General features: G+C 46.9%; 1 protein-coding gene across 1 annotated transcript in view; it reads left to right on the top strand.

Moving 5' to 3' along the window:
- The window catches only part of EED (embryonic ectoderm development), a 31,515-nt gene that overhangs the window by 3,014 nt on the left and 14,280 nt on the right, over window positions 1-14,221 (top strand). Inside the window, exons 2-8 of the mRNA XM_040426373.1 lie at window positions 2,561-2,713; window positions 4,823-4,915; window positions 5,003-5,068; window positions 6,441-6,566; window positions 7,044-7,125; window positions 7,991-8,082; window positions 13,567-13,700. Coding sequence (XP_040282307.1) covers window positions 2,561-2,713; window positions 4,823-4,915; window positions 5,003-5,068; window positions 6,441-6,566; window positions 7,044-7,125; window positions 7,991-8,082; window positions 13,567-13,700 — 746 coding nt within the window. The remainder of the gene's footprint in view (window positions 1-2,560; window positions 2,714-4,822; window positions 4,916-5,002; window positions 5,069-6,440; window positions 6,567-7,043; window positions 7,126-7,990; window positions 8,083-13,566; window positions 13,701-14,221) is intronic.

Below are 14,221 nucleotides of genomic sequence, written 5' to 3'. Positions count from 1 at the left end.
TTTGTGAGATCCGTTCAGGGCTTTCCCAAGCGGTCCCAAACGGATCTATTTTGCCCTAATGCATCTTGAATGGAAAAGGATCCGCTCAGAATGCTTCAGTTCCGTCTCCATTCCGCTCTGGAGGCTGCCTTCAGCGTTTTGATGTCCGCTTGACGAAACAGAGCCAAACGGTCCTGGCACACAATGTAAGTCAATAGGGACGGATCCGTTTTATCTGGCACAATAGAAAACGGATCAGTCTCACATTGACTTTCAATGGAGTTCATGACGGATCCGTCTTGGCCATGTTACAGATAATAGAAACGGATCCGTCCTGAGCGGATGCATGCGGTTGTATTATCGTAACGGAAGCGTTTTTTGCAGATCCATGACGGATCCGCCCAAAATGCGAGTGGGAAAGTAGCCTAAGGCAAAAACGTAATGTGAAACTTTACGTGACTAAAAATTCCACTTCTCACCCACTGAAAAACCCTTTTAAAAGCTGCATGACTTTTCAAGTCAAGAAAAGCGGTGGTGTGCGGCGGCAGCAGGCGGTGCGGACGGGGGAGGGGAAGGTTCGGGGCTTGCACCATGTGGTTTTCTTATGACGCGGTGCCTGCTTTTCTTCTTTAGACGTTGTGCAGGTTTCAGGTTCAGTCTATATGTGCTGTTGGATCATTTGCATCTATACGGTTTGAGCAGGATATGAGCCATCTTTCTAGACAACCATTTAAAAAAAAAAAGTTCCTGATCCAGCCACCTGAGCAGACGTGGCGGGTTCTGCAGATGGTGGATGTTTCCGCTCCTCCTTGGCGGTACACTGCGTGTGTGCAGAAACCTGCATGCCGTCGTCATTGCCTGGGACCTTACAGGGCAGATACTTCTCCAGCGCTGACATAGTCCTACAGACATTATCATCGCTCACTGTCCCCAATCTTAATTTCCTATCAGTTTGTCTTTTGAGGAAACCGGGGAACCCAGGGGAAACCCCCCCCACACACACACACGGGGGGAACCTGCTAATATCACAGATGGTTCCCTTGGTTGGATTCAAACCCAGGACCAGTGCTAACCACTGAGCCACCTAGACAACCATCAGGCCTCATGCAGACGACCGCATCCGTTTTGCAATCCTCAAAACACAGATACCAGCCGTGTGCGTCCTGCCCTTTGTTTAAAAATGCCTATTATTGTCCGCAAAACGGACATGTTCTATCTTTTTTTGTGGAATGGACCTATAGAGGCAGACAGCGCACTGTGTGCTGTACACCTTTTTTGCTGCCACTTTGAAATGAATGGGTCCGTGTCCGATACTGAAAAATTGCGGATCGGACGCAGAATAGAGTTATATGAATGGGTGTGTCCCAACTCTCCTGATGAAGGGTCAGGCAGTTTGGGTTCAGCATGCTCGATCCGACATGAGCTCCTCTGACCCCCCTTATTGAGGACACACATACACTAGCATGTGCCGTAATGTGGGGGAGCGGGGAAACGCCAGCGTCAGATCTGCAGTCCGCGCGGCCGCACATGGCGTAAACTCTGGATTTTCAGCAGCAGAATTGCATGTGAAAAATCTACGGCATTTTACAGTAGTAGTAAAGCGGAGAGGAGTTAAAGGGGTCGTCTCGCTTCAGCATGTGGCATTTATCATGTTAATACTAATGTATTGTGATTCTCCATGTTGCCTCCTTTTCTGTGTGGATTCATTTTTCCATCACATTATACACTGCTTGTTTCCATGGTTACGACCACCCTGCAATCCAGCAGTGGTGGTCGTGCTTGCAGACTATAGGAAAAAGCACTGGCCTATGCGTGCTCCTGCGGTCCCAGCCACCAGAAAGGCCAGCACTTTTTCCTATAGTGTGCGAGCACGACCACCACTGCTGGATTGCAGGGTGGTCATAACCCCCCCGGATACAAGCGGTGTATAATGCCAGCAAAGGAGTCAATATGGACTATCCCAGTACATTAGTAAGTCCCTTGTAATAACTTTCTCTACATAACTGCTATTTGCTGAAGTGAGACAGACCCTTTATTATACTCTATCCTCACAGATGTCCTATTCCGTTCGTCCATCTTGATTTATGAGTGAGGCATTGATGTAGTGATACAAGTGCGACCTTGATTTATACAGTCGGCCTTTTTCCATTAACATGGCGTACACGTTTTGGGCACTGCGGTCAGTGACTGCTCTGGAGATGAGCGTCTAATGGGTGGTATGTAATATACGGAGTGAATGTTCAGTTCCAGTAACTGCAGAGCACATCGCCGCGCCGTGGTGCCGATCAGTGACCACAGCCGAGTCATGGACCTACCGTTCAGCGGGGCTCTCCGTAGAGATGTAACAGGTCGTCGCGCTAAGGGTGAGGTAGTGAGCGCGACCCTGACGTACTAGGTGTAAGGGTGATGGTATGGCGCTGCCCCACAGCTGTGATAAACTGCCACACTCCCACCGAAACTGCCAGGATCCCCCATGGTTAACCCTCTCAAGCCTGTCTGCCCAAGCTTCCCGATGTGGGGCTGTCCGTCAGCGGTGGTCTCAGGACACCATGTTTGAGCTCTCTCTGTCTGTTGTTTGCAGGATGACGCTGTCAGTATAGAGAGCGGCACCAACACAGAGCGGCCAGATACCCCCACAAATACTGCGAACGCCCCGGGGAGGAAGAATTGGGGAAAAGGCAAATGGAGATCAAAGAAGTGTAAATACTCATTCAAATGTGTGAACAGCTTGAAGGTAAGTCCCTGAGTAATGTCCCTTGTATTTCCATCTTAACTGGTTCAGGACCAGACACCGTTTTAGTGTTTAACAGCGATGGCTTTTCATAAATTTGTCGCTCTAAGGGCTCATGCACACGACTGGGTTTTTGCAGGTCGGATGCGGCCCCATTCACTTGAAAAGATAAGGACAGTACTCTGCGTGCCGTGTCCGTTCCGTGCCGTCTGAAAAATTATACATGTCCTGTTATTGTCTGCATTACGGACAAGGATAGGACTGTTCTATTAGGTGCCGGACATTCCCTTCCCCGAAATGCACACTGCCAGTGTCATCTTAGCATTTATTTTTTATCTTTTTTGTAATATATTAGCATGACCCAGACAGGGGTAGGCAACCTCCGGCACTCCAGATGTTGTAAAACTACAACTCCCAGCATGCATACTTCCTCTGCTCTTCTCAGAACTCTCACAGAAATGAATGGAGCATGCTGGGAATTGTAGTTTTGCAACAGCTGGAGCGCAGGAGGTTGCTGGTCCCTGACCTAGACATTTCACTTGTGTTTGTCATTGTCTACCCTAAATTCTGATAGACCGCACTGCTTGTCCGATATCAGGTAATAGAACCAGAACGATTCATGTGGGGAATGATTTTTTTGGTTGATGCTTTTTTTTTTTTTTAATACTCCAGTCGCTGAAAGGTCAGAAGACACTTGGGGACTTAGTATCTTTATGTGTTCTGGTCTACGTTTACGTTAGTCGTTGTCGCAGCATGCCCAGACGTTTTATCAAATCACCAGTAGGCGGCTGGCACTTCCGTAGCTTCTCAGTAAGGGCTCATTCACACGACCGTATGAAAGGGTGTGGACCCATTCATTTCGATGGGGCCGCAAAAGACGCGGACAGCGCACCATGTGCTGTCCGCATCCGTAGTCACATTCCGCGGCCCTGCAAAAAAAAATATAGATCATGTTCTGTTCTGGACCAGAATAGGCATTTTGTATGATGGCAGCGGCCATGTGCTGTCTGCAAATTGCGAAAGGCACACGGTCCAGTATCCGTGTTGTGCGGATCCACAAAATGCTACGATCATATTTCTCTTTCCGCATTTTTGCGGATCAGATGCAGACCCATTAGTTTCCATGGGACCGCAAAATCCACGGATAGCACACTGTGTGCTATCCGCTTCCGTATGTTCGCATAAAAGATAGAACGTGTCCAATGTGTTCCGTAGGCAGTCCGTATTTTGCATATTCGTGTCCGCAGACTTTAATGACCTGTTGTGTCACCTTTGAATCTTTATTAAATGTTACTTTCCTTTTTTGCGGATCCGCAAAATACCGAAATCATGCGGAAATATACATTTTGTTTTTTTTTGAGGACATGCAGAAGATTTTGCTGCACAACTGATCCAGATATTTGCGGACCGCGAATAACACACAGCTGTCTGAACGAGCCCAAACTCTGTTCCACAGGGGTACTATATGAAGACACAACTGTATACCAATCCAGAGTGGTGCTATGTAGAAAAATGTGTCTCAAAGGAGAAAAAAGCGTGGCACTCACTATACGGAAAAAACGAAAGGTTATTGTAGAAGTAGATACATAGGGTGTGGATCCTGAGGGGCCGTTTCGTGCTCACCTGCACTGACATTTTATACGATTTGCCACTTAGTGGGAAGGGTTCTGTTCTAGCATGACTGCACCCAAAGCAAGGTCCATAAAGGCACGGGGTGGAGGAACTCTTGAGTGGGTGCACCTTCTCCAAAATCTGGAGGCTGTTAAAGATCCAAAAAGGGGCCCAACTCCCTATTAACACCCGTGGTTTAGACATGGGATGTCCAGCAGGCTCATACAGGTGATGCTAGGGGTCTGCATACTTTTGAACACATAGTAAGTTGTGCTGATCTATACCACTGTATCTCAGGCTTTTTGACGTAGGACTTCCCCAGTAGAAAGGTAACTTCCATTTGCTTCCTGATCTCTGTGTAGCATTAAACCACCGTCCCCAGGCCGGAGCGTGCGTCCCGTAACGCGCAGGCAGGAGGACTCCCCTTCAGTTGGCTGAAATAATTGCCGGGGAAACGTTTGAGGAGCATTTGTCTTACTGATTTCTGTGTATGATTTGCAGGAAGATCACAACCAGCCGCTGTTTGGGGTGCAATTTAACTGGCACAGTAAAGAGGGCGATCCCTTGGTGTTTGCCACTGTCGGCAGTAACAGGGTAAGTAGCAGGCACTCGCGCCATCGGCGGTGATCCGATTGGTCGTCGTCGGTGACTTTGTTCCTCACAATCTGCTCTTCTTTGCAGGTCACGCTGTATGAATGTCACTCACAAGGAGAAGTCAGGTTACTGCAGTCATACGTGGACGCTGATGTATCCTTCACATGAGAGCGCTTTCCAGGGATTTAGCGTATCATGCAGTCCTTCACCCAGTGAGGACAAGTGCGTTGCGCGGTTTCTTGTCGTAGTTATGTTTTTGGCAGTAGACCCCCACGTCAGAGTTGTAGGGGCATTGCAGCTATAATATAGGCATTGTAAACCCGTTATATTGGAACCTGAAAGGCTTCCCTCTGCGTCAATACAAATGTATGCTCCCTCTGTGACTGCAGAGTGAAGGTGATTTACATCAGATGTCTCTTCCTTCTGCACCCCCTTACCTCTTGCAGTCTCACAGACACACTGAGAAAGAGAAATTGGGGCTGCACCCCCTCCCCATCTATGTACTGTTTCACGCTAGATATTTACAGGGAGCCAGCAAGCAGGGATGAGGTTGTTTTGTCTGAGACATTGGTGGCATATATATCGCTAGGCTATGCCACCAATGTCAGAAAGATGCAGGTCCCAACTTTTGCACCCGCACCTATCTCCCGAACGGGCTCCAGAAAGTGAAGGAGAGTGCACTGCTGCTCTCCATTCAGTTCTATGGAATAGCTGGCTCAGCGATCTCTAGCAGTCCCATAGAAGTGAATGGGGCGGTGGCCATGCCTGCACTGTGAGCCCTCCATTCATTACTATGGGACTATAGCCAAACTATTTTCAAAACTCCATGAGAAATGAAGGGAGGGCACGCCGTGCATGCGTAGTGCGCTCTCCTATTTCTGGCACCTGTTCTGGAGATACGTGTAGGTGCTCCTATCTGACATTGGTGGCATATCCTAGCGCAAGGATCAGAAACCTCCGGTACTCCAGCTGTTCTGAAACTGCAACTCCCAGAATCCTCCTTTCACTTCTGTGGGAGTTATAAAAACAGCTAAGCAAGTGTGCATGCTGGGGGTTGTAGTTTCACAGCAGCTGTATTGACTAAAGTTGCTGATCCCTGTCTCCAGTGAGACAACCCCCAACATTCCACAGGCGTATAAAGGGGCTTTGTGATGTGCCGTTCAGGGTGTTAACACCAGGCTTATTGAATGCTTTAGTATAGCTGTAGTTGTCACCAGTGGTTGTCCACATTTTAGGGTGAATTCACACGTAGCAGTTCTGTTTCAGAAATTTCTATGACTGCCACGTTCATCTGAATGGATCGTGCAGAAAATCTATTTGCTTGCTGCCGAAAACGACCTGGAAACAATCTGCAGCCAGTGAAATTTCTGCGACCGATCTGCCATGTGTGAATATACCCTTTGACGTCATACAAGTAGGTTGTGCGTTGTGCCATGACTGCCATTTCCAGGGTCTGTACTGATTTCATCTTGCTTGATATCTTCTTTTTTTTTTTAAAGTTAAACTCCTTAATTGCAAGATTTAGGCAGATGAGAACTTTTACACCTGCGCGTGGACTTACGACAGCAACACAAGTCACCCGCTCCTGGCAGTGGCAGGCTCCCGGGGAATTATCCGGATTATTAATCCCATCACTATGCAGTGTATCAAGGTATGTGGTGAATGGGTTAGATAACTACTAGGGATGAGCGAATCGAATTCGGATGAAACAAGTGGTACCTTGGAACCGAACCTGAGTTTGGGAAATGTTTTTTTACAGTACAAATGTATGAAGTTATTGTGCGAAGCAATAACTTCAGCTCATCGGAGCCAATACATTCTAATACTGTACAGAGCTCCTGCTCCGTACAGTAGTAGAACAAGGTTTTATGTGAATCGACTACGGATGGTTCATCCAAAGTTAATTCGCTCATTCCTAATAACTACGTACTGCAGCATAGCCTCAGTAAGTGGCTTATATGTCTTCTCGTGCTGTTAGGATGCTCCTAGTTCTCCTGTGTGCATAGGCCATGTAAGCAAAACCTGATCCATGTCGTCTTTTTTTTTATTTTATTTTTTTAAATAAACCTGTATATGCCAGTATAGTGGAAGCAAAACTAAAGATATGATGTTTTTTCCCCCCACGCAGCACTATGTGGGCCACGGCAATGCAATCAATGAACTCAAGTTTCATCCACGCGATCCAAACCTACTGTTATCTGTCAGCAAAGGTATGTCTAATAGGGGACACTGCCTCTGAAGACTCTAGAAAAGGAATTCATGAAGTCACTTCCTAAAGGCAGAATTCATCAATTCACTCAGTTTTACAGATAGCAGCAGGGAGGGGGAGGAGATTCAATACAGCAGATCAGAGTGTGCAGAGGGGGGTAAAGCATCCAAGGAGGGCAGCTCACGCAAACCGTAGATTGGGAGGAAAGCAGACACACACACACCAGGCAGTTTGCAGGGGAAAGAGATCACACAGGTTATGTACAAGTGTTGAGCGAAAGAAGAGCACCCACAGCAGTACACACGTGGCATCAGCACAATGCTCATTAGCTGTAGTCAACCCTGGAGTGAAGCTGTGATGATACATGAGAGCTAATGAAGACAGCAGCATCCTGGAGACACACCTCTCACCTCAAGCATATTTTTCCGTGTGAACATACTCTTAAATATGTGTTGTTTTTTTTTAAACAGAACCACTTTTTCTAATCCTGGGCAGTCCCTGTAAAGGGTTTGACCAGCAAGGAATAATTTTGGCCAAAGGGCTCAGAGTGGTTAAATAACATAAGTGATGACCAATCCCGTTTGGATGCTTAACAGGCCCCCCTTCCCGCCGGTCTCTAATTTCTTCTCCCATCGTGACACACAGGAAATCCCAACTCAGCCAATCACTGGCATTTCCTGTGTGTTCAGGCCAGTGGGGACCGGAAGGCATTGGCATGGGAGTGGCAGGAAATCTGTGAGGTATCGCTTTTCTTTTTTTTTTTTAGGACATCCTGGGCATTTTCCCCTTAATTGTTCTCTGCTGGAAAGAGTATATATTTGGGATTTGAAGACTATTCAGTCTATTTAACCCTTTTGTTTCTGCAGATCATGCACTGAGGCTGTGGAATATACAGACAGATACACTTGTGGCTATATTCGGTGGTGTGGAAGGGCACAGAGATGAAGTGTTGAGTGCAGTAAGTCACTAATATTTCCTTGATTATCAGCATTTATAATTTTTATAAAGGTTACCATGGTCCTATGCTAGGTCTCCATGTACTTTAGAAGGGAGGCGGTATGGTGCCATCAGAATCTTTCAGTGGTGCAACCTCAGACTTTGTACCTGTAGCTTAGTGATCATCTTGGGTTTTCTGGAGCGTTGATGTTTCTATCCTAAGGATAGGCTATATCCATATCACAGAGTGGGGGTCAGAATCCTTACACAGCGCCGTACATTTATGTAGTGGCTGTGCCTGGTACTGCAGCTCAGCCCCAATTACTTGGGAGCCAGCTCTAATAGCAGGTACAATAGCTACTGAAAATGCTGCGCTGGACCTTGTAGTCAATAATGGGAGTACAGAATAATATTTATTTATTTTTTAATAGTATGCAGTTCATTGCAGATTTGCTATGCTCTTATGGAAACCTGCCACCTACAGGGCTCCATAGGAACTACAATTGCAATAGCATGGGTTTCTTCATGAGACCCAGCCTATCGCAGGCAATGAAGCTAAAGTCTATAGCAAATTCTTGAGAAGTCTACATAGACAGCGGTTTGCAGAAGGGGCATTTTCCCCCATAAGCTTCTTTTGGACTCAAGATGCCAGAAAACTGCATGTTTTTTTTTTTTTCTTTAAACTTATTCTCGATCCACAGCATACGGCATAAGTGTCTGATCAGAGGGGGTCCGACTGCTCCCCGTGATCACAAAATGAGACTGTGTTCCCCCCGTTTGAATGACATGTCATACAGATGCATACTGCTCAGGGGTGGGTTAAGTGCATGATAGGCCCAGAGCTGTCTACCCAACTCGGGCCCCTCCCTCCATTTTAGTTTAAACCTCAAACCGTTGATTGGCTGGGGTGCTTCATGAGCGCCACAGTCTCTTCCTAGGCAATATGACATCACATTCATCGTTCACATGGTCTAGGTGCAGCTCTGTCCCATCCGAGTGATTGGGGCTGAGCTGCTACACCAAGCGCAGTGCTATCAATTGGACAGCGCTGAGCAAAGAGGTTGCGGCGCTTACTGGAACATCGCGGTCTCCTCAAACAGCTGATTGTCTGGGGTGCCAGGAATCATACCCCCACCATCTCATAACTTTGTGTACAGATGTCATAGATATTACCTGCAGTCGTATGTAATACCCCACATAACACAGTGAATTAAAGTGAGTTACATAGGACTGCAGGTGACAAATTTTAATTTTAGTTGACAAATTTAAAATACATATGATTATGATAAAAAAGACTTGGAGGAGAAGATGAGACGCAGGTCACAGTAGTGAGCCAGCTCACTCTCTCTATTTCATCAATTTCATTTAATGTTTCTGTGTGTCGTTAAAAGAGATTGACAGTATCCCCCATAACACTGACCTCTGCAGCACCCTGCCCCTTAACAGTGAAATCCACAGTGCCCTGCCACTGTAAAATGAGACCTTCACAGCAGCCCGCCCCTTTAACAGTGAGTTTCACAGCACCCCACCCCTTAACACTGACCTCCATAGGGCACCGTCCCCTTATCTGTGATCTCCACTGTTCCCTGCCCCCTTAAGTGACCTTCACAGTACCCTGTTTCCTTAACACTGACCTCACAGTGCCCTGCTGCGTAGACAGTGACCTCCACAGCAGTTGCCCCTTTAATAGTGGCCTCTGCCCCCTTAACAGTGACCTCCACAGCGCCCTGCCCTTTTAATGCTAGGGCTCCACGACGACATGTGTGGCGCAACATTTTGTCTCAACAATTTTTAGAATTCTAGTCTATGGTGTTGCACTGCGAAATGTGGCGCCTGCAACACGACAGTCGCAAAAAATCCATCCAAGATGGCTTTTTCTGCTACTGTTGCAGCATGTTGCATGTCACAGTGCAATACCATAGACTATCATTATAAAAATTGTCGCGCGACACATGTACCAGTGTAGTTGTGCCCTATGTGTCGTGCAGCCCTAGCCTGAAGCTGACCTACAGCAGTGAAGAAAAATGGCTGGATTGTTATGGAAACCTGGAGTAAAACTGTGTGTATGTGGAGACTAAGGGCCTGCGAGCTTCTATTGGCCGATAAGGGTCATGTAGCTGTGTGTATGGCAGTCGGGATATGAGTAAAAGACTTGCAGGCTTGTATTTGCTAATGCAGGTTATTTTTTGGGAATATCTCAGGAACGTTACGTCCTATAGAGCTGAGACCCGGTCTAAAACCTTCCTGGGCACCTGATTTACCTGTGTTCCAAATTTGGTGAAGATCGGTCCAGTCGTTTGGTCGCGCATGAAGAACAGACAGGAAAACTGGCTTAGTTGTCCATAGCAACCAATCAGATTCCACCTTTCATTTTCCAAAAGGGCTGTCAAAAATGACAGGTGCAATCTGTTGCTATAGGCAACTAAGCCAGTTCTACTTTACACCTATGGTGTCTACAGGAATTATAATGCCCCCAGTAATAATAACACCCTATATTGTGCTCCAAGTAATAATTTCTGTATAGTGTCCCCAAAAATATCCCCTAATAGCAACGCCCCCACACTGCCCTCATACAGTAATTTCTCCCACACTAGCCCCATATACAGTGAGGAACAGAAGTATTTGAACACCCTGCGATTTTGCAAGTTCTCCCACTTAGAAATCATGGAGGGGTCTGACATTCACATTGTAGGTGCATTCCCACTCTGAGAGACAGAATAAAAAAAAAAAATCAGGAAATCACATTGTATGATTTTTAAAGAATGTATTTGTCTTGCACTGCTGAACATAAGTATTTGAACACCTGAGAAAACCAGTGTTAATATTTGGTACAGAAGCCTTTGTTTACAATTACAGAGGTCAAACGTTTCCTGTAGTTCTTGACCAGGTTTGCACACACTGCAGCAGGGATGTTGGCCCACTCCTCCACACAGATCTCCTCTAGATCTGTCAGGTTTCGGGGCTGTCGCTGAGCAACACAGAGTTTCAGCTCCCTCCAAAGATGTTCTATTGGATTTAGGTCTGGAGACTGGCTAGGCCACTCCAGAACCTTGATATGCTTCTTACGGAGCCACTCCTTGGTTATCCTGGCTGTGTGCTTCGGGTCGTTGTCATGTTGGAAGACCCAGCCACGACCCATCTTCAATGCTCTGACTGAGGGAAGGAGGTTGTTGCTCAAAATCTCACAATAAATGGCCCCATTCATCCTCTCCTTAATACAGTGCAGTCGTCCTGTCCCCTTCGCAGAAAAGCCCCCCCAAAGCATGATGTTACCACCCCCATGCTTCACAGTAGGGATGGTGTTCTTGGGATGCAACCCATCCTTCTATTTCCTCCAAACACGACAAGTGAAGTTTAGACCAAAAAGTTCTACTTTGGTCTCATCTGACCACATGACTTTCTCCCATGCCTCCTCTGGATCATCCAGATGGTCATTGGCAAACTTCAGACGGGCCTGGACATGTGATGACTTGAGCAGGGGAACCTTCCGTGCAATGCATGATCTGAAACCATGACGACGTAGTGTTCTACCGACAGTGACCTCTGAAACTGTGGTCCCAACTCTCTTCATGTCATTGACCAGCTCCTCCCTTGTAGTTCTGGGCTGATTCCTCACCTTCCTTATCTTCAGTGATACCCCACGAGGTGAGATCTTGCATGGAGCCCGAGTCCGAGGGAGACTGACAGTCGTCTTTAGCCTCTTCCATTTTCTAACAATTGCTCCAACAGTTGATCTATTTTCACCAAACTGCTTGGGAATTGCCCCGATGCCCTTTCCAGCCTTGTGGAGGTCCACAATTTTGTCTCTGGTCTCTTTTGACATCTATTTGGTCTTGCCCATGGTAGTAGTTGGCGTCTGACTGTGGGGTGGACAAGGGTCTTTCAAGAGCTCAGACAGGTGCTACTAGGTTAGATCAATGAGTGGAGTAGAGGTGGACTTTTTAAAGGAACAGTAACAGGTCTTTGAGAGCCAGAATTCTTGCTGTTTCTCAGGTGTTCAAATACTTATGTTCAGCAGTGCAAGACAAATACATTCTTTATAAATCATACAATGTGATTTCCTGAATGTCTTTTTTAAATTCTGTCTCTGAGTGGGAATGCACCTACAATGTGAATGTCAGACCCCTCCATGATTTCTAAGTGGGAGAACATGCAAAATCGCAGGGTGTTCAAATACTTCTGTTCCTCGCTGTATATATAGTAATTTGCCCCACACTGCCCCCCATATAGTAATTTGCCCCACACTGCCCCCCCATATAGTAATTTGCCCCACACTGCCCCCCATATAGTAATTTGCCCCACACTGCCCCCCATATAGTAATTTGCCCCACACTGCCCCCATATAGTAATTTGCCCCACACTGCCCCCCATATAGTAATTTGCCCCACACTGCCCCCCATATAGTAATTTGCCCCACACTGCCCCCCATATAGTAATTTGCCCCACACTGCCCCCTCATATAGTAATTTGCCCCATGTAATAATCTGCCCCCAAAGTTGGCACAAACAGAAAAAAAATAAAAAAATATAAAAGCTAATGCTTACCTGTGTCTGGGATGGTGAGGCAGGCGTGCAATCTTCATTGTCCTATGTCCCGGCTCGCGATGATGTCATCACACACGCCTGCGCCGGGATTATACTACCACATAGGCCTCAGGCTTACTATGCCTGAAGCCTATGGTGGTGATCGGCGACGGGGCAGGTAACTATGTGCTCCCTTTCCCCCCTCCACAGTATGTGGGTGATCAGGTTGGCGTTGGGCCCCCCAGCGATGCCGGACCTGGGGCTGCCGACCCGAACACCCCTATGTTAATCCGCCACCGATGCTGCTGCTTCTCCATTGAACTCTATTGGGTAGCTGGAGATATGAGCGCTTGTACAGTCTCCAGCAGCCTCGCTCCCTCCAACCAATGACGCCGTGCGCTTCTGCAATGCCAGTCCGGGATCTCACAGACTGTGTTCCACGGACGTCTGCATGAGGCTTAATTCAGTCAGCAGGACAGAGTGATATCGGCCGTCTTGTCCTTGGTGACACCTTCTCCTGAGCTAATGAGAAGATCACTGACCTGAGGTCACATTGCCACATTGTGGCAGGGCTGAAATGCAGGGGAAATGGTTTTTTTTGTGATTAATTTACTATTGTAAAGTTAGTGCGAGCTGCCACCATAAAAAAGTGAAGCTGCAAACTTTGCCAAATTTTGGTTTTTAGTCTCAAAACTTTTTGCTACAACTGTACTTAGGAAAAAAAAGAAAAAAAATCTTCATCAGAAACGCATGTAAAAACGCTTGAAACTCAAACTAAATTAAGCGTTTAAAATGCTGAGAAAATCCGAGCACATTCTCCACGTGGTGTGATCGCCAGTGTGGCAACGGAGCAAAAACTACGTGGGAAGTTGTGCGCCTTTTCTCGTGTCCACTTACCGCTGCTGCTATTTTTCACACAACTGTTTGACGTTCATGCTCTTGATAAATAAAACCGCCATGTCATTATTTTCTTCTTGCGTTAGGATTATGATCTCCTCGGAGAGAAGATAATGTCCTGTGGAATGGATCATTCCCTCAAACTGTGGCGACTGAACTCTAAGCGAATGAAAATTGCCATAAAGTATTCCTATGAATACAATCCCAGCAAAACAAACAGGTGAGTGTGGGGCACATCCTGATGCTCCTTGCGTTTTTTTTCTTTTTTTTTTGCGAAGTTTCTCGATTAGGGCTCATGCACACGACCGTATCTGTTTTGCGATCTGTAAATCACACATTCGCAAAACACAGATCCTTGCCGTGTGCCTGCCTGATCCGCAGTTTTTGCGGATTGAATGCAGACCGAAAATACGGTCGTGTGCATGAGCCCTTAGGCCCCTTTCACACGAGCGAGTTTTCCGCGCGGATGCGTTGCGGGAGGTGAACGCATTGCATCCGCACGGAATCCTGACCCATTCATTTCTATGGGGCTGTTCACATGAGCCATGATTTTCACGCATCACTTGTGCGTTGCGTGAAAATCGCAGCATGCTCCTCTTTGTGCGTTTTTCACGTAACGCAGGCCCCATAGAAATGAATGGGGTTGCGTGAAAATCGCAAGCATCCGCAAGCAAGTGCGGATGCGGTGCGATTTTCACGCATGGTTGCTAGGAGACGATCGGGATGGAGACCCGATCATTA

This window comes from Bufo bufo, chromosome 3, assembly GCF_905171765.1.
Source record: "Bufo bufo chromosome 3, aBufBuf1.1, whole genome shotgun sequence".
Taxonomy (NCBI): Eukaryota; Metazoa; Chordata; class Amphibia; order Anura; family Bufonidae; genus Bufo; species Bufo bufo.
This window is presented reverse-complemented; position numbering and strand designations above follow the sequence as displayed.